Source organism: Aspergillus udagawae, assembly GCF_001078395.1.
Source record: "Aspergillus udagawae IFM 46973 DNA, scaffold_10, whole genome shotgun sequence".
NCBI classification, from domain to species: domain Eukaryota; kingdom Fungi; phylum Ascomycota; class Eurotiomycetes; order Eurotiales; family Aspergillaceae; genus Aspergillus; species Aspergillus udagawae.
The window spans coordinates 503,374-520,495 of record NW_025091273.1 but is presented as its reverse complement, the minus strand read 5'-3'; the positions used below and the strand labels follow the sequence as shown (position 1 = coordinate 520,495).

At 52.0% G+C, this 17,122-nt stretch overlaps 6 protein-coding genes across 6 annotated transcripts; 3 read left to right on the top strand and 3 right to left on the bottom strand.

Annotated features, from left to right (window-relative positions):
- Positions 1-1,613: 1,613 nt before the first annotated feature.
- On the bottom strand, positions 1,614-3,998 carry Aud_001991 (uncharacterized protein; the record flags this gene model as incomplete). Its single annotated transcript, XM_043295993.1, has 6 exons — positions 1,614-2,002; positions 2,049-2,533; positions 2,580-2,996; positions 3,042-3,578; positions 3,623-3,800; positions 3,935-3,998. 6 exons carry the CDS (start codon positions 3,996-3,998, stop codon positions 1,614-1,616), a joined length of 2,070 nt encoding a protein of 689 aa, XP_043151928.1.
- A 2,839-nt stretch (positions 3,999-6,837) lies between these two features.
- Positions 6,838-8,538, top strand: Aud_001990 (uncharacterized protein; the record flags this gene model as incomplete). Its single annotated transcript, XM_043295992.1, has 4 exons — positions 6,838-6,843; positions 6,943-7,098; positions 7,159-7,249; positions 7,307-8,538. 4 exons carry the CDS (start codon positions 6,838-6,840, stop codon positions 8,536-8,538), a joined length of 1,485 nt encoding a protein of 494 aa, XP_043151927.1.
- Positions 8,539-9,010: 472 nt separating this feature from the next.
- Aud_001989 (putative MFS transporter) lies at positions 9,011-10,853 on the bottom strand (the record flags this gene model as incomplete). Its single annotated transcript, XM_043295991.1, has 7 exons — positions 9,011-9,239; positions 9,283-9,383; positions 9,429-9,548; positions 9,593-9,854; positions 9,898-10,136; positions 10,181-10,341; positions 10,385-10,853. 7 exons carry the CDS (start codon positions 10,851-10,853, stop codon positions 9,011-9,013), a joined length of 1,581 nt encoding a protein of 526 aa, XP_043151926.1.
- A 188-nt stretch (positions 10,854-11,041) lies between these two features.
- Positions 11,042-12,460, top strand: Aud_001988 (Gfo/Idh/MocA family protein; the record flags this gene model as incomplete). Its single annotated transcript, XM_043295990.1, has 1 exon — positions 11,042-12,460. The coding sequence occupies one exon, from the start codon at positions 11,042-11,044 to the stop codon at positions 12,458-12,460; it is 1,419 nt and encodes a 472-aa protein (XP_043151925.1).
- A 652-nt stretch (positions 12,461-13,112) lies between these two features.
- Positions 13,113-14,837, top strand: Aud_001987 (putative MFS multidrug transporter; the record flags this gene model as incomplete). Its single annotated transcript, XM_043295989.1, has 5 exons — positions 13,113-13,324; positions 13,369-13,390; positions 13,434-13,507; positions 13,550-13,879; positions 13,925-14,837. The coding sequence occupies 5 exons, from the start codon at positions 13,113-13,115 to the stop codon at positions 14,835-14,837; spliced, it is 1,551 nt and encodes a 516-aa protein (XP_043151924.1).
- Positions 14,838-14,995: 158 nt separating this feature from the next.
- Aud_001986 (uncharacterized protein) lies at positions 14,996-16,282 on the bottom strand (the record flags this gene model as incomplete). The annotated part of the gene is made up of 1 exon (XM_043295988.1): positions 14,996-16,282. The coding sequence occupies one exon, from the start codon at positions 16,280-16,282 to the stop codon at positions 14,996-14,998; it is 1,287 nt and encodes a 428-aa protein (XP_043151923.1).
- Positions 16,283-17,122: the final 840 nt, after the last annotated feature.

The window sequence follows — 17,122 nt, the reverse complement described above, 5'->3', positions numbered from 1 at the left end:
TCCAGATCCAGAAGCCACCGAGGACTACGAGGATCATTGGGAGGTATATCTGTTGACTCCATGCTAGAACGCAGTTCGGATTTCGTCGCAAAAATTGGCTTTTGCAGGATTCCAGGGTGCTTGGACTGTACTTGAATATTTAAAATACATGTCTCTTGGGGCCACCCCGCTGTTAGCTTGTTCTGCTGCATCTTGTCGATTTGTCGATCGCGCCAAGGGAATATCCAATCACTTGCTATCCGATCGAAAACAAGCGGAGAAAATGCAAAGCACAGCCAACTTGATTCGGGCCAGGCTCAGGGAGAGCACGCAGGAACGATCGTTCCTTCAGTGCCCCAGAGATCTCGGTAGACACGATCGTTCGCTTCATTGACCTAGAGATGGGAAACGGCGCATTTAGTTGAAGAGCCAGTGTCGACATCATGGACGGGACGTTTGGGTCCATTGGTATGAACTCCAACAAGAGCAGTTGATGTTCAGCTGAGCCAGCAACACAGACCAGACAAACCATACTTGAAATGGCAATAGATGTACATTCCCACTCCTCCATTATGCAGACCCCGCCGCTGAAGCTACCTAGACGGGGTTAATGAGCATCGCCAAGTTGCAGGCTATTGTCGACCTGCAGGACCTGACTTGGTACCATATACCGATCATTTGGACAATTACTCTCTTGTGAGATATATGGCTGTACGTGGTTTATGACTGTGCCAAGCTGCACTATTGGACAAGAAGACTTGCCCTCCATCGTATAAGGTTTGATTGGATTCCATTAAAAAGAGCCACGTCATAGCGCTGAACTGCAGAACCGCCGCTTTAACTGCCAGTAAGATGAGATATCACATTTGCGCGGGGACTACTGCGTAGCGGCAATCTTCCTACGGTATCTTTGTTGTTACGTGGTTGATTCGAGATTTGCTACCAGGACATGAGGATTGCCGATACCCTACACTACTCTCCGCAAGCTTTAGAATGAAGCCGAACAACTTATCTACCATCCTTTGTCCGAGCAGAGCAGGGAATAGTAGGCCAGACGTCGATCTCTGATGCGTAAATGACTTAATGTAGTTCACCTGAATTGAAACAATGTGGGTCCTATGCAGGGTTGGGATCCTGGCTTAAGCGGGCCTACAGATCGCCATCTCGCTGGCTCTTCCCTCCATAGGTCTGAACGAAACAATCGCAGCAAAGATGACTAGCTAACTAATACCAAAATATACTGCGCGCAATGTGAATTTTGAGTGGAATATGCCAGATTGCTGAGTGGATGTCTCTGAAGACCAATCCCCAACCGCTGTGCAGGCCCAACAAGAATCAGGCTGAACCATATGGCAAGTTCGTCACTAATAACCTTGGAAGGAAACAGTTAGACCTCCTCAGCACAATGCTACCCTTCAGCTGCGTGTATTCCTCTATGGTGCGGAATAAAGCTCTGAGAGCAGCATATCATAGTCCTTGTGCCGATGTCGCAGGCGCTGGAAGAGCTTCCTTTATCTAATAATATTGATGTGTCTGCAGGCGTTAATCTGAGATTTAGGGAATGAGGTACGCCCCGCAGCTACACTATATGGTCATATTCCAACTCTTCGCCTTCATACCCCGTCTTATTACATCTACGGCAATTCTTTGATCCCCAAACCCCCAACCTCGTCGACCTCTCTTGTTGTCTCCAACCTTCGTTCTTGGGGAGTACTCCCACTCAGCTCCACACCCCTCGGACCCTCAAGGTCAACACTCCCTTCGGATATATCCGACCTATATGTCTGCCTGCGGCCACTCTCCTCCCGCATCACATTCACTATACTCGGCGCAGTAGACAAACTAGACACATGGCGATGATGTAGCGGTCTTACCGGGCTCGGTGCACCCTCTGTACTGGGCGTGCTAACCGTGACGGGGGATACATAATCCATGCCCGAGACGCCTGAGGTCGAAACCGGACTGGGGAGGACATTGTTGTTATACGGTGTGGGAAGTTCCACGGGGAGTGTGGTGGTATGACCTTTGGAACAATTAGCGGATTAAAAGAAAGCGATCGAGGGACCGACCTAGCATCTCGTAAACGGGATCACCACCTGCCTCCACACTCCACGGTGACATCGCTGTTGCTGGCGTGATATTCGGTTCATTTGCGGCTGCACTATACCCCGTTGATGCAGTCGTGTCGCTTGATTTTGGCACGCCAGTTGTCCCCCCACCGGCGTGCATCCACCGAAGGATCCAGGATCGACGTGATTGCTCGCTTGTGGATTGCGAATCGTGGGGCCTGCGACGGCGACGAACACACCAGAATATAACCGCTGCTGTTATGAGAATGAGCCCTACAATAACTCCAATGATGGCGCCGGCCCAGCTAGGGAAGCTGGAGCCTTTGTCTGGAACTGGAACTGGGGTGATGGTAGGTGAGCCGCTAGCGGTGCTGTTGTAAGGGTACCAGGTGCTAATGGTCTTGGTGTACTTGCTTTTAAACACATCCGCCAGAGAAGAATTGGTCCAGGAGGCGGGTGATACTTTTGTGGCGCCGCCTTTGGAGCTGCAGCTCGTTAGCAAGTCAGTGTTCAAGGGACGGGGATACGTACTCTCCTCCAATGACGGCAGTCACCAAGTCTGGAACTTTGTACTCGCTCCAGAGTGTCGGGCTGTAGGTGTTTTGGAACCTGCCGGTATTTAAGTTGAACACTTGGATCACACCTCCATCCAGGCAATGCGTAGGGTCAAGATGCACTCCTCCAAGAACAAGCATTTGGTCCGGATATGGTTTGACACAGCGGTGACCACTCCGACCGTGGGGGCTATTTCCGCTGTAAAGCTTGATCCAGCTGAAGGAGGGTAGGGATAAAACATAGACATCGTCGGACGGTGTGTTCTCCGTGCTCAGCCCGTCGTAGCCGCCGTAGATATAGATGTTGTGGGAAGATCCGTCTTGTGCACTCGCATAAACTGAGCAGAACTGCGTCAGCTGAGGAGGAATGTCCCCAGTCGTGTTTTGCAGATACCTTTTCTCAGTAAGCATTGGAGGCTTAACCGGGCCAAGCACTCACCATCTCTCACCGCTGACATCGTAGACGGGTACTGTCTCCATAAACCTCGGACTTGCCCTCTTACTCGCATTCTGCTGGGCACTCGTCAAGCCCTCGGAGGAAAAGATCGTGGCTGAATTGATCACTCCCCCAATCACTACCAAGACCCCGTCCTCAGCGACAGGGATCCAAACGAGCTCGGAATTAGCACGCGGAGGGACATATGCCGGTAACGACAGATTGGACCACTTGTTCTCGCGCATGGTCGACATATCCACCTTGATCATACGGTCGGATGTAACATTGGCGGACTCATCATCAACATAGATAGGCCCCCAGTCCTTCCCGCGCATACCGCTGAAATAGAACCCGAGGTTTTCGCTCGGTGCGGAGACTCCAGCGCCATTCGTCACGTATCTGGTCACTCCGCTGTCGAGATTGTCGATGATAAAGCCCGGTTGCCAGGACTCTCGGTCTGGGCCATACTGGTACCGTTCGTAGCCGAGAACGGTGTTGCCGGCTGGGGGGTCTTGGCTGTCTGTGAGACGCAGGAGGCCACTATTTAGGGTCAGAAGGGAATAGATAAAAAGAAGGTCAATTACCCGTAGAGATAGAGCTCGTTATCGGTGGCGAACATGACTCCATCGCGGTAGGTCGGGGCGATATTGTTCGCAATTCCTCCGGCTTTAGATATGTTGCCGAACAAGGCAGTCAGGTTTGAGGTCGTAGTATCGAAGGATGTGGCGAGACTGAGGTAGTAGAGCAGCCCGTGACCGTTTCCTGCACTTGGTTAGCCATGAACATCCTTGAGTCTGATGATACCTGCCGTCGTTTGCCAAATTAGATGTACCATCAGCCAAGTTTCTATTCAGGTTATCAGTAGAAATCGAGATAGAACGGAAAGGGGAACGTACCGCTTCCACCACAATGATCCTCCATCAAGGTAGACAATGTCGCGAATTGTGTTAACTGAGACATATGAGCATTGTCATCGCTGGGACCACTTTGGACGGAGGTACCTCGAACTTGAGCCCAATTACATATCGAGACATTGACATTCCATCCTTGTGCAGTTGAACAGCCAACCAAAAGGGCAAATATGCCAGCTAACCTGCGCCAATCGAATCGCATTCTATCAGAAGCAAACGGCCAGGACAGAATCAGGACGAACAGCTCAGTCTTTCCTTGCTGTGGTTTATTTTTAATCAGTCACATTACCTTACGAGGCTGAACCACAGTACATCAAATGAAGAAAAGCTCAGGCTAACAGCAGTCCATGTGGTAAAAATTCCCGCTTGCAAACTACGCATGCTAGGAAAGGCGAACAAAGAAAGCCTAAGCCACGAGGGCAACCAGCGATCAGGAAAGATCGTCGGGCGGAAGAAGGCAGACAGACCATCAGCAGCCACGCTAGTATTCCTACATAAAACTTTTGAGCATAAAATTGTGGTTGGTGGAGGAAAGAAGAAAACGCATGAGTCGGCCATACACAATACGAGTCGCCCAGGACCATGATGACAGCCTGTGTCTTTGCTGGAGACAGCGACGCTTCGAGTGGACATACTTGCTGCAAGGACGAAATTCTTGGGGAAGCCGTCATGGCCCAAGCCACGATTGTGTAACCCACTGATCCGTATTCCCCTCCTGTTTTCCCTTTTCAGTTAGTTCCGTATTTGCTTTGTCCTCTTCAGTGCCCCGGACCATGTTCGGCACCGGAGGTGGAACAAAGAGCGAAGGAAAACACATCACCTGGTTCAAGCCATATCCGGTCACAGACCTTGATATCGTATCCCATATACTAGAAAGAGAAAAATATAAGAAGCAGGTGGAGTCAGACAAGAATCACCAGAAAATTCGCCCCGACCAGGACAATTATTGAAGACAAATGAAGGAACGCAGGGTTCTGTATTGATCGGCTATTATTCCGTGGAATAGTTCGCTAATCATGCAACCATAATTGCTTATTGTCGCCTCAAGGCCTAGACTGCCGAACCACTCAGCCCCACAATCGTCAGCCCTCCCTGCTACTGTACACTACGCCCGATATGGCCCTGCATCTTCTGACGTGTCGTGCTCATAGTCGTCAAAATGTTCTGGGAGTCATATCATAGACACAGAGGAGGCTGGGATCTCGAGGCCTAAGCGTCGAAAATCCAGCCTCAGCCTGATCTGATCACCAGTAGCAGCATGTACTAGGCTTGTTAGTATGCATACTCAGCACGTAGATGAGTTACTGGCTCCGAACAGAGTTTGTTTCTTTGTCTGTTGCTTCAGCCACTATTACCTCCAGTTTCGGGCACAGAAGGCAACAATCGAGTCGTTATTGATTTACAGAGAACTACTTGTAGATCATGCTCACAGGCCCGGCATAATCGTTTCCAGAAACGATCCTCAGTTTCCTCATCCTAAGTGCCGTTTAGAAGAACTTTGCTCTCGCATTACGACGGACTAGGGGCAGTGGACGTCATGAAGCTTTCACGCGTACCTTTGCTAGCCCTGATAGCGGCCTCGTCGCTGTCAAATGCGCTGGAGGTGAATAGCGTGTTGGCATTGAGTACTAATTCTGCAGACGATGTGACTGTGACAGAGACCATTTTTGAGACAGTTACTGTGTCTGAATCTTCGGAGGTCAGTTGCAATTGTATTGTTCCTTATAATTTCTAAGTTAGAGCAGGCAACAAGCAGCATCCAGGCGAGGTCTGAAGCATACTTGACAGTTCTCGAGCATTCAATACCAGTCAAACGCTCAACTACTCCATCGATCACCGCTACGACTCCAGGGCCATCACCGATTAAAGCTACAGAGACAGGTACATCGACTATGACAACGCGCCCGGAATATATTTTAGCCAAGAGGCAAAATTCTACAGAGTCTCCGGCTGAAATCGCAAGTTCAGATGGCATAGTCACGGTGACATCAACATCAACAATCACAACCTGTTCTGTATGCACAAATACATCAACTACGTCCACCACTGCATCCACCACTACTCCTACTGATATGTCCACCACCACATCCACCACTACTCCTATTAATACGTCCAACACTACGTCCACCACTACTTCTACCACTACGCCTACAATACCGCCTTCTGAAACCACCTCAACAACATCCACAACGACCAGTAATCCTGACACCGCGCCAACAGCAGCACCAGGGTCTACTGTCACTGTGACTGTGACAACCACCGCTCCAGGACCAACGGAGACTGACACCGTCACTACGACTGTCAGCTTGCCAGGCACCACCGTGACAGCCACTCAGAGTTCAATCTCGACCATTACTATCACGGCCACCACAACTCAACCAGGGACTACCTACCCTGCGACTCCAGGCGAAGGACTGACTCGCACCACCACCGTAACCATTACTGCTGATGGTGGAACAACTGTGACTTCGATACAGACAGTGACCAACACAACCACTTTGACAGAAACTGCAACTACATCAGTAACTGTCCCAGGGCCTACCGTAACAGTCCCTAATTCAACAGTAACGGACACAACAACAGTCACTAATCCTGGATCAACAGTTACTGACACAACGACAGTAACTGAGATCTCAACGTCGACTGTCGCGAACCCAGAAGAGACAGTGACGAACACAACGACTGTAGCAGAGGGTTCTACCCAAACCACTAGCCAGGTTCTAACGACAACGGCCACCGAAACCGTCTTCTTGCCTGGGACAACCGTGGTGGATTCGAAAACCGTTACCCTACCTGGAGTGACAATAATCAACTCGAAAACTGTGACCCTCGCCGTCCCTGGAACAACAGTAACCAATTTGAGAACAATCACTGAATCCGGGACAACGATGACAGTCTCTGAGGTAGTCACCCTTCCTGGTTCTATAGTCACGACCATAGAGACAGTTCCGACTACCCTCCCTGGATCATCTATAATTACCACCATCACTCAGCCAGGACAGACAATTACCATGTCTGGATCTGTCACCACATTGCCAGGATCAACTATTGTTCAAACCACTACTCTTCCCGCCGTCACCACGACAGATAAACAAACGGTTCCAACAACTCTGCCCGGAGCAACAATTGTCACTACCATCACCAAGCCAGTAAGTACAGTGACAGTATCAGGGATCATTACTACATTACCAGAGTCAACTATTGTACAGACCACAACACTGCCTGGATCGCGATCAGTTGAGACTGTGTCGGTGACTGTCGTCCATGGTACTACCATTTTCAATACACTAACATTGGCTGGTTAGTCCTGCTCCCAAGGGCTTATTATACTTACCGGATAGTTCACTGACGAAGTAGGGTCTGATAAAACTATATCCATCACTGGTCCACCTGCAACTACAACTCAGACAGGAAACGCTGTGACAGTACCCGGAACCACCACAACGCTATCCATCTGTCCCACCCTCAGCATCAACCCCACTTATACTCCGGCCGCTCCGCTTCCAAGGAACTACACCTGGGGCTGCCCACCAGGCTACGTCTGTAAACCCAAACACACAGGTGCCGACGCAGGCTGCAACATCGAAGCAGGTCTGCCAGCGGAGTCATATGTCTGCAGTCCGGACGAGTGTATCAAGAGCCCGCCCTTCATCCACGACCAGTACTGGGGCATGCCAGTAGAGTCCAATGAGATCGGGTCAACCTACAACGTCTCAAAGGACTACTTCAACCTCGACCCAGAGATCTTCGGTCTGAACTACTCCATCTTCCGTATCCCGGATCTCAAGCCGGGCGACGACCACTACTACATCCGGTCCTCTCGCCGGTCATTGGGCAAACTACTCACCCGGCAGTCGATTGGAGTATCCACCGTGCCTGGCGCTTGCTTCGACGAATGCAACGACGCAGCATTAGAGGTTGTATCCACCGGCAAGACACCGGAAATCTGCAACGCCGGATCGGCTTTCGACATCTCCCTTGGTCACTGCGAGAAGTGCTGTAGCACTCACAAGACCGCTACCTCTGCCAGCTTTGAGCAAAAGGTTCTGCCGAACTTTCAGCAGTTTCTAAACTTCTGTAAGGGATTGGGGAGTTCTTCGGCTACCACTGCTGCTGCGGATACAGTCAGTTCGACTACCACCCGTAGCCGAGCGTCTACGACAACAGGAACAACATCAACACAGACCGGCACCAAGGGTAACGATGCGTCAAGCACAGCGGCAGCTACAAGCTCTGCTGAACCGACAGCAACGTCCTTACCGCCGTCTCAGCACGCAACTCCACCACACTCGACAACAGAGCATGAGCCAGCCACCGCGAGTGATACCGCTACCGGTACTGCGTCCAGTTCATCAACCAGGTCAGCAACTGGTCCGGCTTCGGGAAAGACTCCACAAAGCTCTTCCACTAGCAGTGACACTGGTGAAAGCGGGGCGAATTCATTGTCTCACGGACTGACGGGTACACATTCCGGAGCAAGTCCATCTGCATCCGGGTCACTTTCTACAGGCGCGGCAAGTCCCCAGACAGGGCCATCTCATTGGAGTATTCTGGCTCTCGTGTTTGCAGTCGTGGGTTTCCATATTTGAGGCTCTGCTGAAAAGCTGAAATTGTTTTGTTTTTATTGAGGTTATACATTTCTTGGACGTATAAGTAGATTGTTTACGCTTTACATATAGCAATATATAGTGCATTCTGATTCTGTTCTGCGTGTTAGGAATATATAATCAGGGCCCGCTAGTGATGTGCCGTTATTCCGCATCAGTGGTCTATATTGACTAACAGGATCTTGCTGTGGGCCTTTTGTATGAGCAGGCCATTATTAGTTTAAGTTTCAATCGGAGATGGTTATCTTCTTCTCCAGGAACAGGTTCTCTTTTGCTCCTGTTTAATGCATTTCTCCCTACCCTAGGGGGACTAAGTCCAAACAGGTAAGTCTGATGAAGGCTTGGCATCTTGGGCGGAGACTAAGCCATATGAGGAACATAGCATCAATAGCCTGAGGATCTGGGTTGCGGTGAGCGATCACAGGTCGGCCATAAGTGCAGAAAAATTAGATGCCTAGTACACATAGATAAAATCCTCATTCTTAAGGTCCGTGGTGTCCGAGAAGCCCTTGTCCTCCGTTGGAGCCGGTGGCGCTGGAGCAACCTCTTCTAGTTCCAGGGCCTTGCCCTCCAGATGCTTCTTGCTGAGCATCGACTCGTCCACAATATGAGCCGACTTGCCGAGTTCACGCCGTCTTGTTGCCTGTCTTCTGTTCAGGTACACCAGATAGAGGTTTGTCATTCTGTCCAGTCAGCAGCAGTTTCTAAGAGCGGATAGACACGTACATAGCAAAGCCACCGACAATAACAAACATGATCAGATTGGCAATCAATCCGGGCCGATAGAGCGGTGCCTGCGACGTGGAATAGAGTTGCGGACCAATGACCTGTGACGATTAGCATCCTCAGCAAACTGATCAGAGTAGACGTACGTTTCCCGCGCACATTCCCACCAAGACCACGGCCGAAGTGCATTTCCGCTTCGTATCGCCTGCGGTGTTCTGCGCCTCCCAGGCATATATCAAGGGCGTGATAGCCGCCAGGCACGAGACCTACCCCGTCAGCTCCGCATCGCAATAGCCAGAAGAGAACCAACCAGGTAGTATCCGAACAGCAGCACCCCCTTTTGTTCCCTCGGGACGACAAGCATGAGCAAGGTCCCGACGGCCGCGATGAGCGCAAACCCCACGATGACCAGACCCTTACGCTGGAATCGAGTGGCTAGCCATCCCCCGCCAATAATGGCAATAATCTGAATGACGCCAAAGGGGATGTTGAACAGGATGGCTTCGAAGCTGTTATACCCGAAGGACTTGATGATGAGGTTGCCAAATGTACTGATGCCCCCGCTGGGAATTCTGTAATGGTTAGCACGAGTTAACCCTGGGATGGACGACGTACGATATCGAGACGACTAGAAAAAACCAGCACCACGTTTTGAGATCGTAGAATGTCTCCCGGACGTGATCCCATCGCCATTCCCGCGAAATGATGCCCATCTGGTTGGCGCGCAGCCGCTCGACGGCAATCACTTTCTCGCGGTCGCTGAGACATTTCGCTTCCATGGGAGAGTCGGGCATGAAGATGAAAATGAGAGAGGAGTAGGCGACCGTCAGGAGACCGCAGAACATGAAGATGATCTACCCATTAGTCTCGGTCGCTCGGCTAGGGAGCAGGGTGGTACCTGGTATGAGAATAGACTGTCGCTACGGATATGGCCTAGTCCGTAGGTGAACAAGCTGCCTACGATAAAGGTCACGCCGTTCATTCCGTTCCAAAACGCCGTCCGGAGTGTCTGCTCGCCTCGCCTCCACCACATTTGCGTAACGGCCACACAGGAAGGGGCTAAACGCGTTAACATAGAACGAGAGATGGTTGAAGGACATACCGATCATGGCTTCAAACGCGCCCAGAGTAAATCGCAACCCGAGCAAACTGGGAAAGTCTTTGCAAGCCGCCATGATAGCAAGCGAGCTTCCCCAGAGAAACACCGCCGAGCCGATCAGCTTCCCCGTCGGCAATTTGACCAGCAGCAAGGCGGCAACAGGCTGCATGATCAGCTGCGCCAGGTACAAAATCGACCCCAGCCAGGAGTACTGCTTGCCGTGGAGGTTCGCATCTTCCACAATGCCGAAGATGGAAACATACGAGAGGGACGATTTGTCGAGTTGCTGGAAGAAGTATGCTCCTAACAGCAAAGGGAGGATGCGCCGGTCGATCCGTCTCAGGACGGCCTTTTCCTCCTCGGCTGTGAAGGTTCTGTCTTCGTTTACGGTGGCCAGAAACTGGGCCGCTTTCTCCTTGATGGGATCATCGCGCGTGGTTTGGATGGGGGTGATATGGTCTTCCTGTGCCATTTCTTTGTTCTTGCTTGCTCATGTTGCATTCCAGTATTCATTCCGCCTTATATTGGCGGTGCCAAGAGCTACTTAATGTTTGTATACTTCTTGGCAATCTACATTTACCCCAGACTGTGAAATTCCCCGCAGTTAAGTGTATTCTGATTCATGGAAAATCCATTCAGGCTGAACGTTATCCCCTGGTTATGTGGTGCGGGGTGATGATTTCGGGGTATCGTATCCCGAGGCTATATACATCCTTTCCCTTCTTTTTGATCACATCTTTCGAATCGATCAAACAAAGCATAAGAATTGAACCAGGCACAACAAAAGACATGAAGAAATACGCTCTTATCGGCACCGGCGGCCGCGCCATGTTCTTCTACACTGCCATTGTGCGCGACTTTCCCACCACCGCGCAACTGGTCGCCTTTTGCGATACTAACACCACCCGGATGGCATACGCCAATAGTCGGCTGGAGGCACTGGGCCACGCGCCGGTCCCAACCTACCTCGCCAGCGACTTCGACAAGATGATCACAGACACCAAACCAGACGAGATCATCGTGACGACAATCGACCGCACGCACCACCAGTACATCATCCGCGCGCTCCAGCTCGGCTGCAACGTCATCACGGAAAAGCCCATGACGATCGACGCGCCCCGCTGCCTGGCCATCATCGACGCCGTCGAGCGCACAAAGCGCCAGGTCCGAGTAACATTCAACTATCGGTACGCGCCGCACAACAGCAAGATCGCGGCGCTGCTGGCGTCCAACGCAATCGGGCAGGTCGACTCCGTCCACTTTGAGTGGATGCTCAACACGTCGCATGGCGCCGACTATTTCCGTCGCTGGCATCGCGACAAGCGGAACAGCGGCGGACTACTGGTGCACAAATCGACGCATCACTTCGACCTGGTGAATTTCTGGCTGCGGACGAGGCCGCAGAGCGTCGTTGCGATGGGGGATCTCCGCTTCTACGGGAAGGAGAATGCGGAGCGCCGCGGCGAGACGCGGTTCTATGCCCGAGCGAGAGGCAGCGAGGTGGCCGAGTCTGACCCGTTTGCGCTCGATCTGGAAGGCAATGCGCAGCTGAAGGCGCTGTATGCGGATGCCGAGCACGAGGATGGGTATTATCGGGACCAGAGCGTGTTTGGCGATGGCATCAGTATCGAGGACACGATGGGGGTGATGGTGCGGTATGAGAGTGGCGCGGTCCTGACGTATAGCCTCACGGCGTATGCACCCTGGGAAGGGTTCCGGGTGATGTTCAACGGGAGCAAGGGCCGGCTGGAGGTGGAGGTGGTGGAGCAGTCATATGTCAATTCCGGTGGGGAGCAGGCGATGGAGGGCGCGTTGGAGAGTATGACGATTCTCCTGCGGCCCATGTTCGCCAAGCCTGTTGAGATTGAAGTCCCGACGGGTCAGGGGGGGCATGGTGGGGGTGATCCTCAGCTGCTGAAGGACTTGTTTGGTGGTGAGGCTATAGAGGATCCGTTGAAACGGGCTGCGACGCATGTCGATGGCGCCTGGTCGATTGCCACGGGTATTGCTGCCAATGAGTCGATGCGCCGAGGCCAGGTTGTGCGTGTTGATGAAGTGATGAAGCTGCCAGTCATCTAGTGAATCACTATGTTACAGCTTCTATTATCTATTTAGATTGTAATGGTTGGCTGCTCGCTCGCTATACTTTCTATCACCGTACCTTTGTAGCTCTACAACTCCGACAAGCATCGATACAAGAGAGGCCACTAGGACATGAGCATAGGGGTAATTCCTGTGCTAGGTCGCGACAAACAAGGGATGATCACGTTTGTTCGGAATATTCCCAACCTGCTTGAGGGATAGTTGATCACACTCTCTCCACATTCCTGGCTGACGACAGTCAGGCAAGGGAGACGATGCAGTCAAATCTCCGACTCCTCTGCCTTTCAGCATGTTCGTCTGTTCCATGCTCAGAATCAACCAACAGTCACGACGCGTAATTTTTTCTGTCTCAAGATTCAAAAGTATTGCAGGAAGATGAGAGGAACTCTCCAGCACCGTAGGGCTTATGATCTCACATTATACCAAGTTGTGTGACTCCTGAACGACCCCAAATATAGTAAAGGTTATCTCAGGAATCCAGAGAACGAGTCTCTATTGGCAGGGACGTCAATCAAGGGAGGAGCTTAGGAAGAGCTCACCTGCTATGACGAAGGTCTGCCCGAGGCAATGATGGAATAAATGTCTGCTCCTCATGGCCTTCTTTCCTCCTCCATCTCTCAGTGACACCATGTCTCAGATCATGGAATCCAAAGAACTTTGCGTGGCGCCCTCGCCCATCGACGAGGGTCTTTTTCAACAGCAGCTGGACCTGCAAGGTCTCAAGCTCACCCCAGATGGATTCGTGCATTGGAAACCAGGCAACAAGCGACACCCCCGCAACTGGTCGAAGCTGCGAAAGGCCCACGATGTATCGGTCATTTTGTTGCTGGAGATGTTTACGTATGTTGCTCTTCTTATGTCTTGGGCGAAGCTGACAACCGCAGGACGTTGGTCAGTGCAGCAGGAGTATGTCACTCAACTGATGGTGTGAGCATCGCTGACCCGATAGTCTGCCGCGGCCAATGCCTCCCATGAGGAGTTCAACATTAGCAAGACCGTGTCGATTTTTCTCTTCGTGCCGATGTACGTGGCCCGTTCCTAACTCGAACCTAGCTGACGGTGTAGGTACCTCATTGGCCAAGGAATCGGTAGCATCGTCTTTCCTCCGTACTCGGAAGCCTTTGGACGCAAGAAACTGTATATAGTCAGTACGGCCATGTACAGCGTGTCCTGCATAATAATCGCTATTGTCCCGTCCGTCACTGGAGTGGTCGTTGGACGTCTGCTCAGCGGGTTCTTGTCAGCGATCCCCACGAACGTAGTGGCTGGAAGCATCGAAGATATGTTCAACTCAAAAGACCGGATATGGTTCTTGTCGCTATGGATGATGCTGGCCCCGTGGGGTCTGGCACTAGGACCGATCTACAGCATTTACATCATTTATGCCTTGAATTGGTATGTTCCCTGCCGCGACTCAAGGGCAGTACTGACCGTGTCCAGGAGATGGGTGTTCTACGTAGCAGCCATCGTCACCGGCTTCATCGCGTGTCTCCTGCTGGGCATCCGTGAATCTCGACCTCCCCTTCTCCTCGACCACGAAGTCCGCCATTTGTGCCAGGCGCTCGGCAAGGAAACCCCGATCGTGGTGCAAAGCCTAAACCCAGACCGGATCCCCGATCTGCGCACCTTCTTCACTATGGCGCTCTTCCGCCCCATCTACCTCTTCTTCACGGAGCCCATTGTCTTCCTGGTAGCCATTATCAGCGCTATCCCCTTCACCCTCATCTACATGTTCACCGAGGCCCTCCCCCCAATCTACCAATCCTTCGGCATGTCCCCCACGCACTCATGTCTACCCTTCCTTGGCCTCGGCCTCGGCTGCATGCTCGGCATGCTCACTCGTATCCACGACTACAAGCTCATCACCTCCCGCCACCGCCAGCGCCTCCCCCTCCGCCCCGAAGACAAGCTCCTCGGCTTTATGATCGGCGCCCCCGTCTTCGCCCTCGGCCTGTGGCTCTTCGCCTGGACCATTCCCCCCGCAGTTACAACCGTCCACTGGATGGTTCCCACCGTCGCCCTCGTGGCCATCGGCTACGCAGCAACCGAGTTCGGCTCCGTCCTGACAGTTTACCTGGCCGATAGCTACCTCAGCTACGCGGCCAGCGGGTTCGCCGCGCAGACGATCCTGCGGACGATCCTGAGCGCTGCGTTTCCGCTGTTTGCGCCGGCTATGTTTGGCTCGCTGGGGGCGAATGTCGCGGCCAGTGTGTTGGCGGCAATTGCCACGGTGTTTTGTCTTGTGCCGCCGTTGTTTGCGCGGTTTGGGGAGCGCATTCGTGCGAAGAGTCGCTTTGCGAGGTATAGTTTGGATGTGTATAATCGGATTACGGTTGATGAGGAGGGGTTTTAGCTGCTGTATCTACGGTGTAATTGGTGATCGTTGTCTATACTGAGTAGTGGTCAGTGAAATAGGGAGGTATATGGATGAATCAAATAAAAGACTGTGTGCATGAGTTTCGGACATACCAATGATCTATGGCAATTAGCGGTAGTGGTGAGTCTACCCTGCTACCTAGGCAATCCCCGTCGCCAGGCTGCTTCTGGCCACTGCACCATTACAGCCCCCGGGTCCGCCCGGGTAGCTGACGATTGATTGCCCACCAGCTTTCTCAAGCGCATCCATGCTGAAGAAAAAAGTGGTGGGTCATTCTCTCCTTGGCCCAGTAAGCCCTCTTCCTTCAATATCCGCTGTCGTTCCTCCCACGCAGGCCGGTGATACTCCACGATGCCAGAACCCGCCAACGCCATGATCACAGCTGCCCATGGACCCCATTGTCCTACCGCGTACGGCGGTTCGCTGGCAGGGATCTCCTTGCTTACATGTATAAAAACCTCGTTCAGGATGATGACGACGACGCAGGTGATTGACAACAGATCAGTCATCAACCCCGGCCGGGTGCGCTTCTGACCCCGAGCTAACTTCTTCCGCGCCATCGATCGTACCTGGCGTGCGTTGCGGCGCTGTTTCGGAAGGAGGTTCCTTTTTGCAAGAGTCTTGTTTGCTGAACGCAGTTTTTGCTCCAGCTCCTCCTTTGTATAGTAGCGAGGTGTCAGGAGAAGACGGTAGAGTGACACCACAGCCCCGAGGAATATCGAGAGGCAGATTGAGGCAGCTAATAACTTGAATCTCTGACTCGATACCGTGCCAGTCGGTAGGACACGAATGTCGCTCGGGTCTCGGAAGGCTTGTCGTGTGTTGAAGCAAGCGTATGTGCAGTTGAACGGCATCGGACCTAATTGCGCTGTGCTCGTCAGCAGTATGGGTTCTGCGGTGCTGTTCGCATCGCTTGGTATAGATGTACATATATCCTCGCTGGGATAGTCCCTCAACATTGCGACGACGGCACAGATAGTTCCGACCACCATCAGCAACCCCCAGTATTGAAATACCGGCCGAGCGGGGGATTCGCGCAGCAGTTCAGAGCCATGGAAAAATACCGTCACGACTAAGCTTCCCACGCTGACGATGGCAAAGATTCCAAGACAATCGAGGTCAAGCAGAGAATTGCGTGATATGCCGGCGAGAATGGTGGCATGGACCGCGGCCGACCCGGCGTAGGTCATCGCTGCACCTAGCGCACCAGCCACCAACCATGGCGTCTTGCGACTGACGATGGAGAAGAGAAGGAGGCCATAGTAGAGGATTCGCTGGAGAAGGGCATATTGTCCACTGATTGGGTAGACGCATTCGACCCGTCCCTCGTCGAGGGTTGCATTGTACCAGAGGAGACTACTCGCTGATGCTGCGGGGATGTTCGTCAGGAGCAATGATACCAAGAAAGCTGGTGCAAGCATGTCGGCAAGTGCTCGGTTGGCAACTGATTTTGCTAATGAACAGTGATCGACAAGTCGTGGTTATATGCTGTTGGGGAGCTGAACTCAGCCACACATTGCTTTTTCGTGATCTGTGTTTCTATTCGACGCCTTGCCTTGCTGAGTTTGCTTCTAGGGGCTGAGCCTTGCCGCATTATCCAATGACCTTGTTCGCGATATATGTACATTGGACTTACTCTGAAATAAGTATCATGCACAGCGATGATTTACCACCTGCCATTAGAATGCCGCACATCTCCGGGCAGATATGACAACGTTGAGAAAATAACGTTGTGTGAGAGAATCTTATCCCAGAACCAAACCTTGAATATAGCAGGTCAAAACTCTGGCAGGCGACCTTCCCTTTCATCGATGCTATCTGGATCGACCTCGCCAGAAGCCGACAGCAGCCTGACATCTTCACTATTGCCTTCATTCCAGCACGGGACAGGGGAGTTAAACCCCAGGTGTCTGAGGCATCCACTTCAATATTAGCTTATGTTAAACGAAGCAAACGAGCATTTTGCGATTATAGAGCTACGTATCAATACTGATACTAGGCTCCAGAAACCCGTTCTCTAGCTCTTGGCCACCCTGGATGCGACACAAGCATTCGTATAACTAGATCTAAACCAGAACTATTCCCTGACTTGCTAATCTCCGGAAGAGCCATACCAATCCCAGGTCTTTAGCCGCATGGGATGCAGATTAGCATGCTTCACTAGATGATCACCACAGGTTATATCAAGGTGAGTTCTATGATCTGGAGCTAGCTTCCCACGCTGTTAACCATATCCGTATACTATGAGCACATATGTCCAC